Raw genomic sequence first — 16,488 nt, 5'->3', positions numbered from 1 at the left:
CTCTATATTATCAGCCATTTAAATCTGAGAAGAGGCTGGGTGCAAAGCTCTGCGTTGTGTATTCTGAATCGCCAACGTTTACAACATCTTTCTATACGATCATCAATACACTGCTTTAAAACTCTCTGACATCCACAACATGGCGGAAAGTCACGTTTCCTAGAGATCTGACAGCCAGCCCATGACGTAACGGCACTTCCGGTACCGTCTGCGTTCATTTCCTGTCGGAATCCGCCTGTTAACCAATGAGCGGCCAAGACGCTTTTTCAAACCGGCCTATCGGGAAGCTCGTTCTTGCGTGGTCACTGAAGTGAGTGAATGGTGGCGGTTTGAAGCGAAGACGAGGAAGAGTAGTCGGAATAGATAGAAAGGACACGGTGAGTGGTGACGGGGGAAGCGGGGGCTGAGGACGGGGGACTGTGTGGTGGAGAGAGCGGGGGCTGGCTGCTCTGTGTGCGGCTTCTGTCCGGCATGTGTGCGGTTATGTAGCCTCTGCTTTACCACTCATTGTACAGGACTTACCCCAGTAACCAATAGCTCTCCTGCTGTTGCAGAACTACCACTCCCAGCATGCCCTGACTGAGAGTGCGGCAGCTGGAAAGCCACAGTGTGGTGAATGCATAAGTATTGCTCCTTTTTGTCACAGTATGGTGGACACTGCTCAGAGGACAGCTTTATGAATCTGTGTTGCCCCTAGCAACCAATCATAGTGTAGTTCTCACTTTTCAAGAGTAGGATATGATATAAAAGCTGTGCTGTGATTGGTCGCTATGGGGAGATGTGCAAAAGAGCAGCGGAGCAGTTGCCCGTAGCAACCAACCAGATTGCAGGTTTTATTCTTCAGAGGGAGATAGTATTAGGTTGCCTTCACACACCGGATCCCTAGCGGATTACACGCTGCGGAATACACTGCCGCTGTGTGTATGTAAGTTAACCCCCAGTGTCCGGAGCATTCATTACCTGCTCTGCGACCTGGCTTGCTTCGGGGTCCTAGGCTGGACGTTCCGCTCAGCCAATCAGTGGCTGTGGTGGGGCAGCACACTGATTGGCTGTGTGGGATGAGCAGACGTCGGGAACCTCCGAAGCAAGGCGGAGCGCGGAGGAGGTAATGTATGCTCTGGATGCCGGGGGTTGACTTACATACACACAGCGGGATGTCAGTCCGAGTATGTATTCTCAATAGGATGAACGGGCACTGGGTCCGCAGCGGATTTCGCTGCAACTTTGCAGCGTGAAATCCGCTGCGGATCCGGTGTGTGTGAGGGCACCCTAAAGCGAACCTAGATACAACCTGTAGCTGTATCTGTTTTCCAGGACTCCCTATAGGGCGGCATCTAAGTTCTCCACACGCTGGGAGCTGAATGTCGAGCATTTGGGTTTGTGACGTGGCTGAACCCGGACACTTTTCCTAAATTCTCTGTAAGCCAGGGGGTAGGGAACCTTGGCTCTCCAGATGTTGCAAAACTACAACTCCCATAATGCATGGACCGCTAAAGCTTTAGCTTTCCAGGCTTGATGGGAGTTGTAGTTTTGCAACAGCCGGAGAGCCAAGGTTCCCTACCCCTGGCTTAGGGTCCATTTACACAGAAAGATTATCTGACAGATTTTCTGCCAAAGATTTGAAGCCAAAGCCAGAAACAGACTATAAACAGATCAGGTCATAGAGGAAAGCCTGAGATTTCTCTTTTCAAATCCATTCCTGGCTTTGGCTTCAAATCTTTGGCACATAACCTGTTTGATAATCTTTTTGTGTAAATGGACCCTTAAAGGGAACCAATTGGTATGATTGTACTGATGTCTCCCAGCTGTATCCTACAGATCTTCTGTGCAGCTCCCCCTGTATACCAGCCACATCTGCAGTGGTAGCTTTACATGGGGGGGAAAAGGTGTTTTTGTTATGGGGCATGGAACTGGGAGGGGGGCAGCAACTAGTCTTGTCTCTTTGCCTGTCAATCATCCCTGCAGTTCACGCTGACAGGCAGAAAGCCGTGACTATTTACAGACGGCTTTCTGCCCAGATGACTAGTTGCCACCCCTCTCCCGGTTTTGCGTGTCACAATAAAACCCCTTTTTCCCCAGAAGCGGCTGGTATGCTCGGGGAGCTGCACAGTAAACCTTTAGTAAATATATATACATTTATTTTTCTTTGCAAAGGGTAAAGTATGATAGACTGGATTTTTTTAAGCCGGCTGTTGTCTGAGCCATCTACATGTCTGAAGACCCTTATGGAGCCGGATTATGTGTAGCTACAAATTATGTTTCCTCTGCTATCAGTTCCTGTGGACCACCTGACCAGACCCGCACTGTGATATTAGAGTTGTCCGCAGGTCACATGGCCGTACTGTGTGACTGGAGAGGAAACCTGAGATTTCTGACGATATTATTTTTCAGTAAAGCTAATACAGTCTGAAGAATGGTTTGGTTTCTAAATCATTCAATGAAATGAATCCTTGTGTCTAGTTCCATCAATAATATCATCTATAAGTAGTGACAATCCACAACTTAGTCTATAAAATGTAGAAAGACCAGTTCACCATTCCTGCGTCTTCAAGTCTGCTCGGATCATTCACTCCAATGGCGTGAGAGAACATCAAAGAAAGAACAAGCACGGATCCAGCACTTGTAGAAGATGCAAATTCATTGGTTTATTTTGACTTCACCATCAATGTGCACATGAACCCCATCCGCTAGTAAAGCGCCTAGGGTTCATGTGTGCATTGATGGTGAAGTCAGAATAAGCCAATGAATTTGCATCTTCCAGGATCCGTGCTGTTTCTTTTTTACAATCCACAACTTGTCTAGCCCTGCACCCCAAACATTTTGAAACGAGCGACAGAATCCACTGGAAGTTATCCGTGCAGGTTCTGAAGTGTGCACATACCCTCAAGGAGAACTTTGGGCCCCATGTAAAAATCATGCATGGGTCCGGGTGAACATAACAAAGTATACTTAATTTATACACACCCTCCACCAGCTCGCTGACTGGTCTCCAGTTTCCTCTGGCTTCCTGCTGTGGGGCACACTGTGCTGTGGGGCACAGTATAGATTGTTCATGTTCTGTCTCCTGCCCTATCAGATTTTTAGATGGGGCCCAAAGTTCACCTTATAAGAGCAAGAAATGTTGTTAAAGCGGTTATCCAGCGCTACAAAAACCACTTTGTCCACTTTGTCTCAGAGACAGCCCCACTCTTGTCTCCACTGGAGACAAGAATCGTGTTGTCTCTGAAAGAAAGTGACCGTGTTTTTGTAGCACTGGATAACCCCTTTAACAATGTATTATCTTCCAAACTGTAGGCTGTAGTTACTTGATGGTTGGGCTGTATGTGTATACATAATGATACTGGCAAAAGGTATGCCAACGTACATAGTGGCAGGCCCATTGACTTTAAGGGACCAAACGTAGTCCACTTGTGGACTGTTTACAAGGCAGTTTCCCCCCCAGAACTGCTGATGTATAGTGATTACACAGCGTAGATGGTATGAGAATCCAGCTTTGGATGTGTTCACGTCTACGTTTATGGTTTTCACTTTTCTGGGTTCAGGAGCCAATACAAACAAACCTGTCCGATTCAGCGGGACGTCAAAGGTCCTAGTTTGCCACCTGTATGCCCTGCAAGAAGTAGTATATTCTTTCCAGTCTGACACAGTCCTCTCTGCTACCACCTATGTCCATGTCAGGAACTGTCCAGAGCAGGAGAGGTTTTCTATTTCAGTCTTTTTATTGAAAAGTTTTTAAGCATAAATGTCACGTATGACAAGCATGAATGTAGGTAAAAGAAGTATACATACATGTAGAGAGTAATCAAACCGTCCTACAGCTGGTACATTGGCAACAAATACCACATAACTAGAGTCAACAGTTTGAAGAAAGATCATAAAAAACATTGAAATATAAGTATGACTAAAAAAAAACATTGAAGTGTCTACTGGTGGAAAAACAGGAGAAGACAATGAGAGGGTTCTCTATCAGGGATTTGCTACTGCTCTGGACAGTACCTGTCATGGACAGAGGTGGCAGCATAGAGCACTGTCAGACTGGAGAGGATACACCACTTCCAGCAGGACATACAGCAGCTGATAAGTACTGGAAGATTTTTAGATAGAAGTAATTTACAAATCTATATAACTTTCTGGCACCAGTATATTGGAGTTTTTTTTTACTCCTGTAACTTTTAACTGCAGGGAAAAGGGACCAATCATTTGTATGTGGAATCTGTCCAATAAATTCACTGAACGAATCTACATTGAAATTCACAAGTTTACCAGATCTTGGCCACATTTTCCTGACCACATAAAATTGCATCCATATTTTCTTCCTTCTCCATACGTTATCAGTAGTTGTTTTCCATCAGCGGAACAGATAAAAGTAGCACATGATGTGTTATTAAAGTACGCTTGTATCTTATCCCCCATGTGAATAGCTTCATAGGGTGACAATAGCTTTGTATCATGATCCCTAAAAACCTGATGTAATACAGGAACAAATTATGTCTGTGTAGATACATCCCTAGAGGTTTGGATTATAGAGTAACTATATGACATATATAGCTTTATGTAGTCTGTGCAAGAGGTGGAAAATGGAAGTTGGGAATTGGGTTGTGGGTCAGCCTTGGCGAGTGTGTCACGATTTTAAACATGACCTTAGTACTTGGGGGCGAGGGGGGATTACAACTAAGCACAGTACAAGTCATTTTCTCTTTATATTGCTGACCTGGATATAAACTTGCCTTTAAAGAGGTATTCCCCTCTTGGGTATTATCCTAGCAGATATCAGGGCTTCTGACCACTGAAGTCCTCTACAATCTTGAGAATGGGGTCACAGGCTTTTGTTAGAGGGGCCCATGTGTTATCAGTTCTATTTATATGGGAGCCACAGAAATGGCGTACATCTCTTTTCGGCAACTCCCATAGAGGAGATTGAGGGGAGTCTAGTCCAAGGGCCCTATTCCACGGGACGATTATCGTTCAGATAATCGGTAAATCGTTCGCAACAAAGCAATAATTGTTCGGTTGAAAAGCAGTTAACAAACGATGAATGAGAAATCGTTGCTCGTTGGCAAATCGTTCGCAGTAGCGACGACAAGACAACTGCAAGAACGATCATAAGTAACGTGTAAATGGGTGAACGATTTTAGGTCTTTCGCAATAGTGGTCGTTTGAGATCGTTTATCGTTAACGATTATGCGAACGATAATCATCCCCTGGAATAGGGCCCTAATGCGAGACTGGGGTCTCTACTCCCCCGCAGTCACCCTATGGAGAGCTGGGGATAACTTCTTCAATAGATGGCCTGAGGATCCTCCACTCCCTGATTTTAGTACATCTTTGTATTCTCTATGGAACAGCAGCTCTGGAACATCTTGGATTGATCATATATTTCCAGTACTAAGAGGGAGAACACAACCCAGCTATAGGAATAGAAGCTCCAGATTGGAAATTAAAGGGTTAACTAAAACTAGCAATTCTTTGGGGGCCATGGGTCCCCTTCAAGTAAATTATAAAGACATTTTCTCACAAAGTAAACTTGTTCCACCAAAATTACAGTTTGATATTTATATTCTGTAGTCCCCCCCTTTTTCTTAATCCAGTGTTATGTATGCCCCTGGTACGACTTTACAGGAGGCTATTCATGATCTATATCTTGCAGATGATTGTAATGGGTGTACTTTGTTGTTTTGCCGCATGGCTCGCGCTGTTTGGTAGATGGTGGCATCTCCTGTGCACCTGTGTATAGATGGTGACTTCTCTGAAGCCTTTGATGTAATCAGGCTGTGCGGCTGTACAGGACAATTATCCGCAGATCCCTGGACCAGGCCCCGTGCACGCAGGCTGTTCTGTGGAGGAGAATCTGTGAAATTAAATTTGCTTGAAGCCACTGGCATATTTTTATTTAAGCGTCTGTAGTATATAATTACTTTATTGATCCGAGAGGAAATGAGTTGGTTAGTGGGCCTTTTTTATTGTATTAGAGGCTTCATAGAGGCCTGGGCTTATTAAAGACATATGTCTTGTTTAAACCAATCTTAGTTTCTGGTAATTTAGGAGGTTAAAATCCTTAGTAATTAGTGACAGATCTCGTTACAGGGAAGACATTCCTGCTCGGTTATTAATATAGTTGCCACCAGAGCAGGCCCCATTACCAGGATTCACAATGATTACTTGCATCTTTCAGAGGAGCAATCTGCTGATCAAACTGTATTATTGTATGGCCGTCCATCAGTCTAATGTCTTCTCATCTGTACAGAGGAACTTTGGGTTTTGGAAATTAGGATTTTGTCTTTTGTTGGGTTATCTCTAATGATGGCGTGTGTGGCTAAAGCTGGCAGTCTTGCAGATTACTCCTTTACCTGTTATGATTCCCACATAGTCGTGCGTGCTTGGCTCAGTTAAGTGTACATGTTTTCTGACTAGGGAATTGCTGCCAGACACTATTGGAGGTGGTTTATCTTGCCAAGAACAATAGGAATGATGAATATGTGAAATGAGCATGTCATGTTCACTTCATTCCTACAATGTGTAGGGTTCAAGCATGCAGATTTCATTGCGGATTCACCGCTAACTACAATTTAGTTGTGTCGTCTTATGTCTGCCGCAGCCTCTGCCCGTCTATGCCTAGTTCTTTGTTACTGCTGCTCCCTCCTCCTCCCCCCTCCCTTCTCCATAGACTACTACAGCCAACAGCTGTAGTCTGATTCTCATGTGCACAGGCCCTGCTGCAGTTCCTGGTCCACTTGGCCTATCGCACCGTTGGTAAACAGAGAAAAACAGTGAAATACTGCAGTGCTATAGTTCATTAGTGCTATGTCCATCTGGGACACATGGTATATCCACAGATTGTTATAAGTACCCCCTAAATGCAGGCCCCACCTGTGGGATCCGCAGCAATCCCCAAGATCGAGGGCTCCCCAGCCCACTCTTACCTGTTTGTGGCCACAAACAGGCTAGAGGGGACTGGGGAGCCCAGGATCTTAAGTGGGTGCTGTCATTACCAATAAATGTTAAATCAGCAGGGGAGGCAATATACTAAATCTTTGTAATTTACTTTAGTTTTTGTCTCTTCTATACAAAATACAGTTCTGTACTTTTGGCCACTAGGTGTCTCACTTACTGGAAAGCTGCAATCAAGGCTCCGCCACTAAGGCCATTTGGTCTTTAGTAACGACAAAAAAAGAGACCAAATGCAGGAGGTGATGTCAGCTGACCCAGTGAATGATGAGTACCTGTCATGACAAGATAGGCGCGGGCCTCATAGGTCGGGCCTGCGTTTAAGGGACATTTATGGCATAAGTGGACCAGATGAGTTCCCCCTTTTAACCTTTAGGTCATAAAATGATGCATTTCCCAGCGATAGGTCATCACTTTAGAAGATGTAATATGCCTTTAAAATCAGTGGATTCAGTAGCTTGTGCAGCAGTTTGGAATATGTTGTGTTAAATGTTTCCCTGGTTAAAACTTTCTATTTTTAATATTTCAGATGACTGGCTCCAATGAGTTTAAGCTAAATCAAGCCCCCGAGGATGGAATATCTGCAGTCAAGTTCAGTCCAAACACTTCCCAGTTCTTACTGGTTTCTTCTTGGGACTCTTCTGTCCGCCTCTATGATGTTCCTGCAAACACAATGAGACTGAAGTACCAGCATGCTGGTCCTGTCCTTGACTGTGCTTTTTATGTATGTATTAGCTGTTTCTAGGCTCATCATATAACACGTGTTTGACCTGTTGACTGGCACTTAGTGTGTTTTACCTTGTATTTTAGGATCCCACACACGCCTGGAGTGGAGGTCTGGATCGTCAGCTAAAGATGCATGACCTGAATACAGATGGAGGTAGGTGTGAACATCAACAGGAGGAAATGTTTTATTAAGCTTGTGTTGGTTATTTCCACATCACTTTAGTTTGTTCCAAAGTATTTCTTGACTGCACAAAGTGGAGTGGTCAGCCGATTGTTTCATGAATGTAATTTCTGCAGGAGATAGTTTTTAGTTTATTGAGCCATCTAATAATATGAACCTGCATGGCAACAGAAATGGAATTCAATGGGAACCCTGTAAGCGGTGTAATGCTGCCTGAACAACAGGCAGTATGAACTACTAAGAGACTTACTCTGTACCGTGATATTCTGTACAGGGATATCTGGCTAGTCCTGTGTTTCGAGACTCTTCAATGAGGCTCCACGGGCTCTTCTTTTGCATATTCATGTTTCCTAGGGGGGCAATGCACCTAGGATTTCACTAGCAGCTGGCAGTGTTATCGTTTGGCTGGTCTCCCTGAGATCAGCGATCTGTTTCTCTTATAGCTCTACTAGGCATTGCTCCCACCTAGCCAGGGTCCTGCTCCACACTGATGAGAGGCAATCTTCAGTAACCCAATTACGGCATGCCTGTCATGATGTACACTGAACCCATTGGTGTGCAATCCATTCTGCCTCTGGAAATTCGGGTATCTATGGATATGTCCACTCTGGGTCAGTACCGTGCACAAGCCTTATTTTGATCCAATAGGGCTTGTGCGTGGATTGGATACGGCTTGAATACCTGAACTTCGGAGGCAGAATGGACTGCACACCGATCGGTTTAGCATACATCATAAGGGGTGTGGTTTAATTGATCTCTCGCTAATTGGATATAGAGAAGTTGCTGGGGACCCCCCCTTGATGCCTTGGAGCCTCATTCCCTGACCGCTTTATAGCTATGGTTTTTATGAAATACTGCAGTATTTCATTATTAATCGTACATTATTATACAGAGAGAACCTGTCGGTGTTATCCACCCCATGTATCATATAATTCTGATCCATGAGCATAACCAGGACCCAGCACCCAGGCCCTTATTACAAGAGGTTGTAATATTTGCATTTGTATTCTGAGGTACATCGGTGTATATACCTGTTCAGTAACTCTGTAATATGGGTTTGGAAGTATTTTCAAGTAACAAAGTATACATTACAGCTTACAAGTACAGCAGTAAGGCTATTAAACCAATGGATCACCTGTGCCATTAATGTGAATGAAAGTGGCAGTGTGTTAACCACCGCAGCCTTTCACCTTCACTTCCCTACAAAATTGTTTGTACGGTTGTGTATAGAGATGGCCGGTATGTGGCATGGACTTCATGTATGATAGAGTATGTTTTAATTCTCCCTTTGACATTCTGTATGAGGTATTTATAAAGTAACATTTCATGGCCCTAAGGCTTTATTGATTTTTTTTTTTTTGGTCATGTTTATTTTGCAGAAACGTTGGTTGGGAGTCATGATGCTCCCATTAGATGTGTAGAATTCTGCCCTGAGGTGAATGTTATGGTGACGGGTAGTTGGGACCAGACGGTGAAATTATGGGATCCGCGGACGCCTTGTAATGCCGGAACCTTTTCCCAGCCTGATAAGGTTTGCTTTCTCATTTAAAAAAAAATCTTTCTACATATTGGATTTTATAGCTGTCACTGTTGCAGTGTTTTTTTTTCTTTTGTAACGTTACGCCACTTTATCCATTTCGTTAACTTATTTGTTGTGTTCTGCCACATTGCCACCTTCCCTCCATCATATTTCGGTATTTGTGAAGCGTAAGTTCAGTGTTCGGCTAAAACCAATTGTTTCTCCCGCAGACCTCACATAAGATTATAGCGCGAGCATTTAAGTTATTACATCCTTTTCTCCTTCATATTTTCCGCTAAGTTACTGTGTCAAGATGAAGCAGGAAAGCTTTTCCTTCCACTAAATCAACACAGCACTTCTGTGCCTGTGCTTCCTCTTAAATATACTGGCCAGTTTGGAGCCATCATTACGGGGCCTGCACTCCATCTAAATGGCCGTCATTTTTACCCCATCACGACTGAATCTACTTCTGGCGAGACCTTTGTGCGGAGCAGAATAATTGCATTGTTTCTTGGTTTGATTTATGGGTGTATGTGGCTAGTAAAAGCCGGTGATGAATAGCTGACAGGACAGCACATAATAGACGGCCACTGGGAAACCGCCTACCTATTGGCTCAGACAGCACGGCATGTCAGGTTTCTTCATTCCTGTGTTGTTTTTTTTTTTTTTTTTCTTTTACTTTTTTCCTTTCTTTCATTTTCCTGATAAATGTGTCCACCCACTCGGCGGCTTGACACGATGGTTTGGGGTGATTGATGGAACTGGTGGCTAGAAAGACTACTTCCAATCCAGGTGTGACACCAGTTTGTAAAGAAGATTTAGCATTCCCGGCGAGATTGTTTCATTAGAACTGTTCATTCTTGCCCCCTCTTCCAGCACGTGTACTTTGGCCGCTGTATGTCTTGGTAATGGTGGCAGCAGACGTACCTGTGGCATTAGTGTAAAGTGGCTAGGGCCGCCACATTCATTTATAATTTTCCTGCTGTTCACCCACTGGTATAGCATGCTCTGAACCTTTCATTGTGCTGTAGTGTATTTGTATGTGTGGAAAGCTTCTCTGTAACATTCCAGCTTGTATATGGATATGGCAGCAAAAATGCTTACTACGTGTAATAGTCCAGCCACCTACACTTTACATGCATATGAACAGAGCTGCATTATTCCATCTGTACATGGATGTCTGTATTCCTCCCATTTTATATGGAGGCAAGTAGCGGGATTCAGATGCAGAACTTCATAAATTTGAGGTGTCGGGCATGATGGATTTTCACTGCCTGACCCCTTTTGTTCTCGGAGAGATAAACTGCCTCCAGGGCTGTCTAGTTGCGTCCACATAGAGAATGTAGGAATGTTCAATACATTTATGCATATAGGGAGGACAGGAGAGGTAACTTGGAAGATACAATCGTCACCTAGAAGCCACATTAACAGTACATGAATCTATAACAGCATATAGGTTGGAAAAATGGCCTCACTTGACTCCTTAGGGCTAACGGGGGATTCACACGTCTGCATTACACTGTCCGTGCACCTCAGAACTCCATGACTCATTATGATGCCGGGAGATCCAAAACTGTTTAAAAATTTGCACTACCGTACTGAAATGCTGTGTCAGAACAGTAGTGCAAATATTTTGACCATTTAAAGATTGCAATGTGGAGTAGTAAACGTTTTAATGAACTGTTAATGTGCTGTCTTGTATCTTTCAATATTCCGATATACTGATAGTTGAATGATGGTGTATATCTACGCAGTATATTCACTGTATTATAGGATGTCTGTATTTCTGCATTGTTACTGTACTTCAGCAGCTTTTTACTTTTCGTTCCAATATTTTCTTAATCCTCTCCCCCCATCAGTGAGACTATAGAGACAGGAGCACGTTAGTCGCTGGTAGCCCCCGTCTATAATATACCAGCTCTGCCGTGCACCCTGGATGGATGCTGAAACTTTTGACAAGTTCAGTAATTGACTTTCCTCTGTAAACGCAGCTCCCAGGCCTGAACACTGTAGTGTGAATTGATGACTGCAAAAAATGTTTTGCTGCTTTTTTTTTTATCAAAGCTTGCGATGCTGTGGGACTTCTAGGTTTTGATGTTATGGATGGACGAACCTTTAATTTACAAAGCTGTGACCTCCCTGTCGCCGTTTCCAGATTCATTTATCTTATTTTGGGAACTTTAATTATAAGAGATGTTGACGTTCTGTGTATACAGCCCCTCTGCCCCATATATTTCTCTGGAGCTGCAGTCCTTAGACCAATGTCATGCCGCCCTTAGGGTGTGGTTTTTTTTTTTTTTTTTTTTTTTTTTAAATCCACAGCTCAGTTAAATGGTTGCTGCTGTCTATTAAAGTAACTTCCCTCTGTATGATGGTTTTTGTGATTCCTAATATTAAGACTCTGAGTTTACCATAAATGCCTTTGTCAAATGTTTTCAGTTTTTTTTTTTCTCTTTTTCTCAAACAGGTTTGCTTTAAGTGTCTGTCTTTTCTTCCATAGGTGTACACTCTGTCCGTGTCAGGAGACAGGCTGATTGTGGGTACCGCTGGTAGAAGAGTGTTGGTATGGGATCTCCGGAACATGGGCTATGTGCAACAGAGACGAGAATCTAGTCTGAAGTACCAGACCCGATGCATCCGAGCATTCCCCAACAAGCAGGTAATAAGGGGAGATCATCTGACGGATTAACACAATCACTTTCCCTTCTAGTTCTTGAAGGAATGTTTGGTAAACAAGTAACCACCAATAATCAACTTTCTAATGTTATTTGGGAAGATATAAGGAAGGCTCATAAAATAGGAATCCTAGTGCCACTATAGGCGAAATGGAATTTGGGTAGGGCTATTCAATGTAATAAACTCACACTTTGACTTGTCGATTTGCATACCAAAGTAAACATGCCTATTTATGAAGCGGTTAAAGGGAACCAATCGCCTAAAAAAAAAAAAAGTTATAACTTTATTAATCCACTGTGATACTTCCCATAACACACTTTACAATTGTATGTTTATAGCCTGGTTGCCTGCCAGTTATACAAAAAAAACTGACTTAAATTGAGTCACATGCTGTTATCTGGGTGTTTCTTTTGGTACAACTGGTCACGGCCCTGGGGCTGGCCTCTATGGGCGTGAATCCCAGCCCTCTCATGCGATCATCATCCTGAGTAGGGCCTAGCAGTGCGTATCCGCGTCTGGCGGACATGCTTAGTACAGCTGCGTCCTAACTCTGCTTTACTGCGCATGTCTGAAATTGCTTCAGACTGCAGATTGAGTCTAAGGTTATTTTGGACATAAAGCGCACTGTGCATGTCCGCTGAATGCGGTTATACACTACTAGGCCTGTCTCAGGATGACGATCACATGATTACGGTGAAAGCCAGCCCCGGGGCCGTGACTAGTTAGACCAAAAGAAACACCCAGATGACAAGATGGAAGCAATTAGCATACTGCGCTGGAACCTATACAAGTGTTTTCTAGGTATACCTGGAATAGTGTTATAACGTTTTATTTTTAGGTGATTGGTTCGCTATAAGTTGCGATTTTCCCAACAGTTAACCCTATGTGTGAAAAGTTCTTTTACGCGTGTTACCTCATGATCTATGACGGTACAGTCACACGCGGGAAATTTGTTGCAGATATTTCTTCAGCCTCTACCATTCATCCGTACATATGGCTAAGGATGCACAGCAGTGCTTCTAATGGAGTGCCTTGTCCATATATTTTTGGGCAGGGTCTCTGTGTCCAGACCCTGACGAATCGCCAGATATCTGGCTTTCTTGCTAAAGGCTTAATAGAACCCCCGTCCCCTATAGTGAAATGTGGAGAGCAGCAAACTGGGAAGTGAAACATTTGACCACACGTGTCGCCCAGATCTATCTATTTTGCAGATATTACTAACCTGTCTGTGTAATTTTTCTCACAAACTCTCCCTATGGTGCCTTTTTTGTAGGGTTACGTTTTAAGCTCTATTGAAGGAAGAGTTGCCGTTGAGTATTTAGACCCAAGCTTGGAAGTCCAGAAGAAGAAATATGCCTTCAAGTGTCACCGGCTGAAGGAGAACAACATTGAGCAGATCTATCCTGTGAATGCAGTGTCCTTCCATAGCATGCACAACACCTTTGCCACAGGCAAGTTTGCTTTGTTCGGGACAGTGGTGATCGAGCCAATTGTAGAAAGTTATTTTTTATTTTTTTTATTCTGTTCTGTAACTAGTTCATAGAATTTACTGCACAGTTGTTGTATTGTATATGGTACTGACCTGATATAAAAGTGGTAACATATCCTTTCTTTACAATCTGCAGGTGGCTCAGATGGTTTTGTTAATATTTGGGATCCTTTCAACAAGAAGCGTCTGTGCCAGTTCCACCGCTACCCTACAAGTATTGCGTCCCTGGCCTTCAGCAACGACGGCAGCACTCTGGCAATTGCTGCCTCCTACATGTACGAAATGGATGACATTGAACACCCCGAAGATGCTATCTTCATACGCCAAGTGACAGACGCCGAGACAAAGCCCAAGTGAGGCAGCTTCACCTGCCTTTCCTCCCCCAGCACCAAGATTTTTTATTAATTTTCCCTTGCCTCATGAATAGCGTTATTGATGTTAAGGGGAGATAAGTATGGCTGACTGTAGGGCTGGGGGAGATTTTATCACATCCTCCCAAGCTTTCAATATCCGTCAGTTGATAGACGTCTGACAGATAAAATTATGCTCAGTTGTTTTATACAGAAGCGTGTCGACCTCCTCTGCATTTCTTGCCCTTCATTATTTCACCTGGAGGACTCCTCTGACTGACTTGCCTTCTAATGCAGTTATGAGATTGACTGTTTGCTGGTTACAGTATTGATGTTCCCTCCTGTTGTCATCATTTTTTTTATCTCCTTTTCTTTTAATGTTGTTTTTTTCCAGTTTTGTCAGTTTTGTCTGTATATAATACATATCTTTCCTTTACATTGAGGGTTATGGTTGTAAATAAGCCCCTCTGTTGCATAAGCAATAAATCTAGAAACACGTTTGGAACCTTGTGTTGTGTTTTCTTTGCTCATTTCAGCATCTTATTACCTTTTATTATATTTGTGGGCAGATAAAGGAGGGCTTAGTTATTAGGGCAAAGAATCCTAATATAAGGGTGATTGTGGTATTCGCTTCTGCCATACATTTGTGGTGCTGTGATCATGGAAACGTGCGGGAGGTGGGGTAAAATGGATTGGTGTATGTAATTGACAGTCTACAGCCGTTAAACTCGCAGCCCTCCAGCCATTGTAATACTACAGTTCCTATCAAGCTTCGGCTGTCCAGGCATGCTGGAAATTGTAGTTTAGCAACAGCTTGGAGGGCTGTGAGTTTGACACTTGTGGCCTACAGGTTGGGATTCACTAAAACTCTCACACATGTACTTGGAAAACCTTGTGATCATAGTGATCACATCAACAAAACAAGGTGGCTTCTTTTGTGTAAGCACTGGCAACCCTATAAGGGCCTGGAAGGGGCATAGATTGGGCATCCATGCCATGTCTATTCCGTGCATGAGCCTTATTGGATCAGAATGGGGCTTGTGCATACTACCGACCCAACGTGGTCGTATCCATGGATATCTGAACTTCCAGAGGCAGAATGGATTCCGCACCAATCGGGTCAGCATACATCATGAAAGGTACGCTTTAATGGGGTTACCGCGGTTTAAAAAAAAAAGACGCACAGCTACTTGTAAAAACAGCACCACACTGTCATGGTGCCTGTCATCTGCAGGGAGAGAAGATTTTAGCTGAGTGCTTTTCTAAGCTTGTTCTAACAGTTTGTGGGGTTTGAACCCCAAGGGCCCTTCTACAGGGGCTGATTATCAGCAATGAGTGTTGCTAATGGTGCGTTCACACAGGGACAGATTTTTGAAGCCAAAGCCAGGAATGGATGTGAAAGGAGGATAGATGCCATTCTTTCCTATATGACCTGTTCTCTGTTTATAGTCTGTTCCTGGCTTTAGCTTGAAAGATCTGTCGGATAAATCTGTCTGTGTAAACGCACCATAAAATGCTTATTCAGCTGATAATTGGCCCATGTAAAAGGTTAGTGATCAGACACGGAGTGGGACAACGCCTGCCCATCAGCTGATCCCATCTTTTGAGCTGACTATTCATCATTTTCCTCAAACGGTAACTAGCGCATTAAAATATCTGCGTATAAGAGCAGCCAGAAATGAGACGTCTACTCTTTCACACCTCTTTGCCATTTATTTTTCTCTGGTGAACCCTTCAAGGAGAGGTGGCTGTGCATGTGTACACTTCTCTCTCAAGTCCACAGAAGACATGGAAAGCATTGCAACCATCATACTAAATGTGACCACTAGCTCCTCACCTGCCCCTACCTGTTAGCGGTGTAGTACAGCGTAGTAGTAAGGGGTAGTGCGGCCCCTTCCCCGTGTCCCATGGGTGGGGGTGGTGGGACACGGGGAAGGGGCTATTCACATACAGAACATACATTACAAAGTTATATAACTTTGTAATGTGTGTTATTCTGTGAATAATTCTTTACCGCCGCACTACCCCTTTAAGTGTTCATTTATAAATATGCATCTATACTCGTAAAATATCTATACACCTATATATGGCCCTAATAGGTTAAGTCCATATGCATACACAACTAAATCATAAACCTACAAGGGGTTAACCCCAAAAATTTGCAGGTCTAAATAAGCAAAATTCTATTCTTTTATTGAAATACACAAAAATTGTAAAACAAATTTATACTTAAATAATAAAAGATTTCCATATTAAGGAGCTGAAAGAATATACAGATCCCCTAAGTGTGGTTGGAAGTAAATTAAAGCTACACAATGGATCCCTAGATGGATATAGCAAAAGCAATGTACACACAATAGTACTGGGCATGCTACGAATACATACATATAGCTATGCTATGAAAATTAGCAGATGCCATATATATGTAATAGTTAAGAAATCATCAACCCATATCATAGGAGCCATATAAACCCCCACATATAGGTCAGTCACATCCTCATTGCACATGCCCAGTGCCATAGTACTTAGGGTCCGTTCACACGGAGTAAAACTGGCGGAATTCCGCCAGCCTCTGTCTCATCCTGAGAGTCTGCGGGAGGCT

The 16,488-nt window shown here is 43.4% G+C and overlaps 1 protein-coding gene across 1 annotated transcript; it reads left to right on the top strand.

The window, feature by feature from the left end:
- Window positions 1-267: 267 nt before the first annotated feature.
- On the top strand, window positions 268-14,391 carry BUB3 (BUB3 mitotic checkpoint protein). The gene is made up of 7 exons (XM_069978969.1): window positions 268-377; window positions 7,475-7,669; window positions 7,756-7,825; window positions 9,232-9,383; window positions 11,872-12,030; window positions 13,321-13,498; window positions 13,673-14,391. The coding sequence occupies exons 2-7, from the start codon at window positions 7,475-7,477 to the stop codon at window positions 13,891-13,893; spliced, it is 975 nt and encodes a 324-aa protein (XP_069835070.1). The 5' UTR covers window positions 268-377; the 3' UTR covers window positions 13,894-14,391.
- Window positions 14,392-16,488: the final 2,097 nt, after the last annotated feature.

Source organism: Dendropsophus ebraccatus, chromosome 8 (assembly GCF_027789765.1).
Source record: "Dendropsophus ebraccatus isolate aDenEbr1 chromosome 8, aDenEbr1.pat, whole genome shotgun sequence".
In the NCBI taxonomy this organism is placed as follows: domain Eukaryota; kingdom Metazoa; phylum Chordata; class Amphibia; order Anura; family Hylidae; genus Dendropsophus; species Dendropsophus ebraccatus.
The sequence above is the reverse complement of the archived record's forward strand: the minus strand, read 5'-3'. Positions and strand labels throughout refer to the sequence as shown.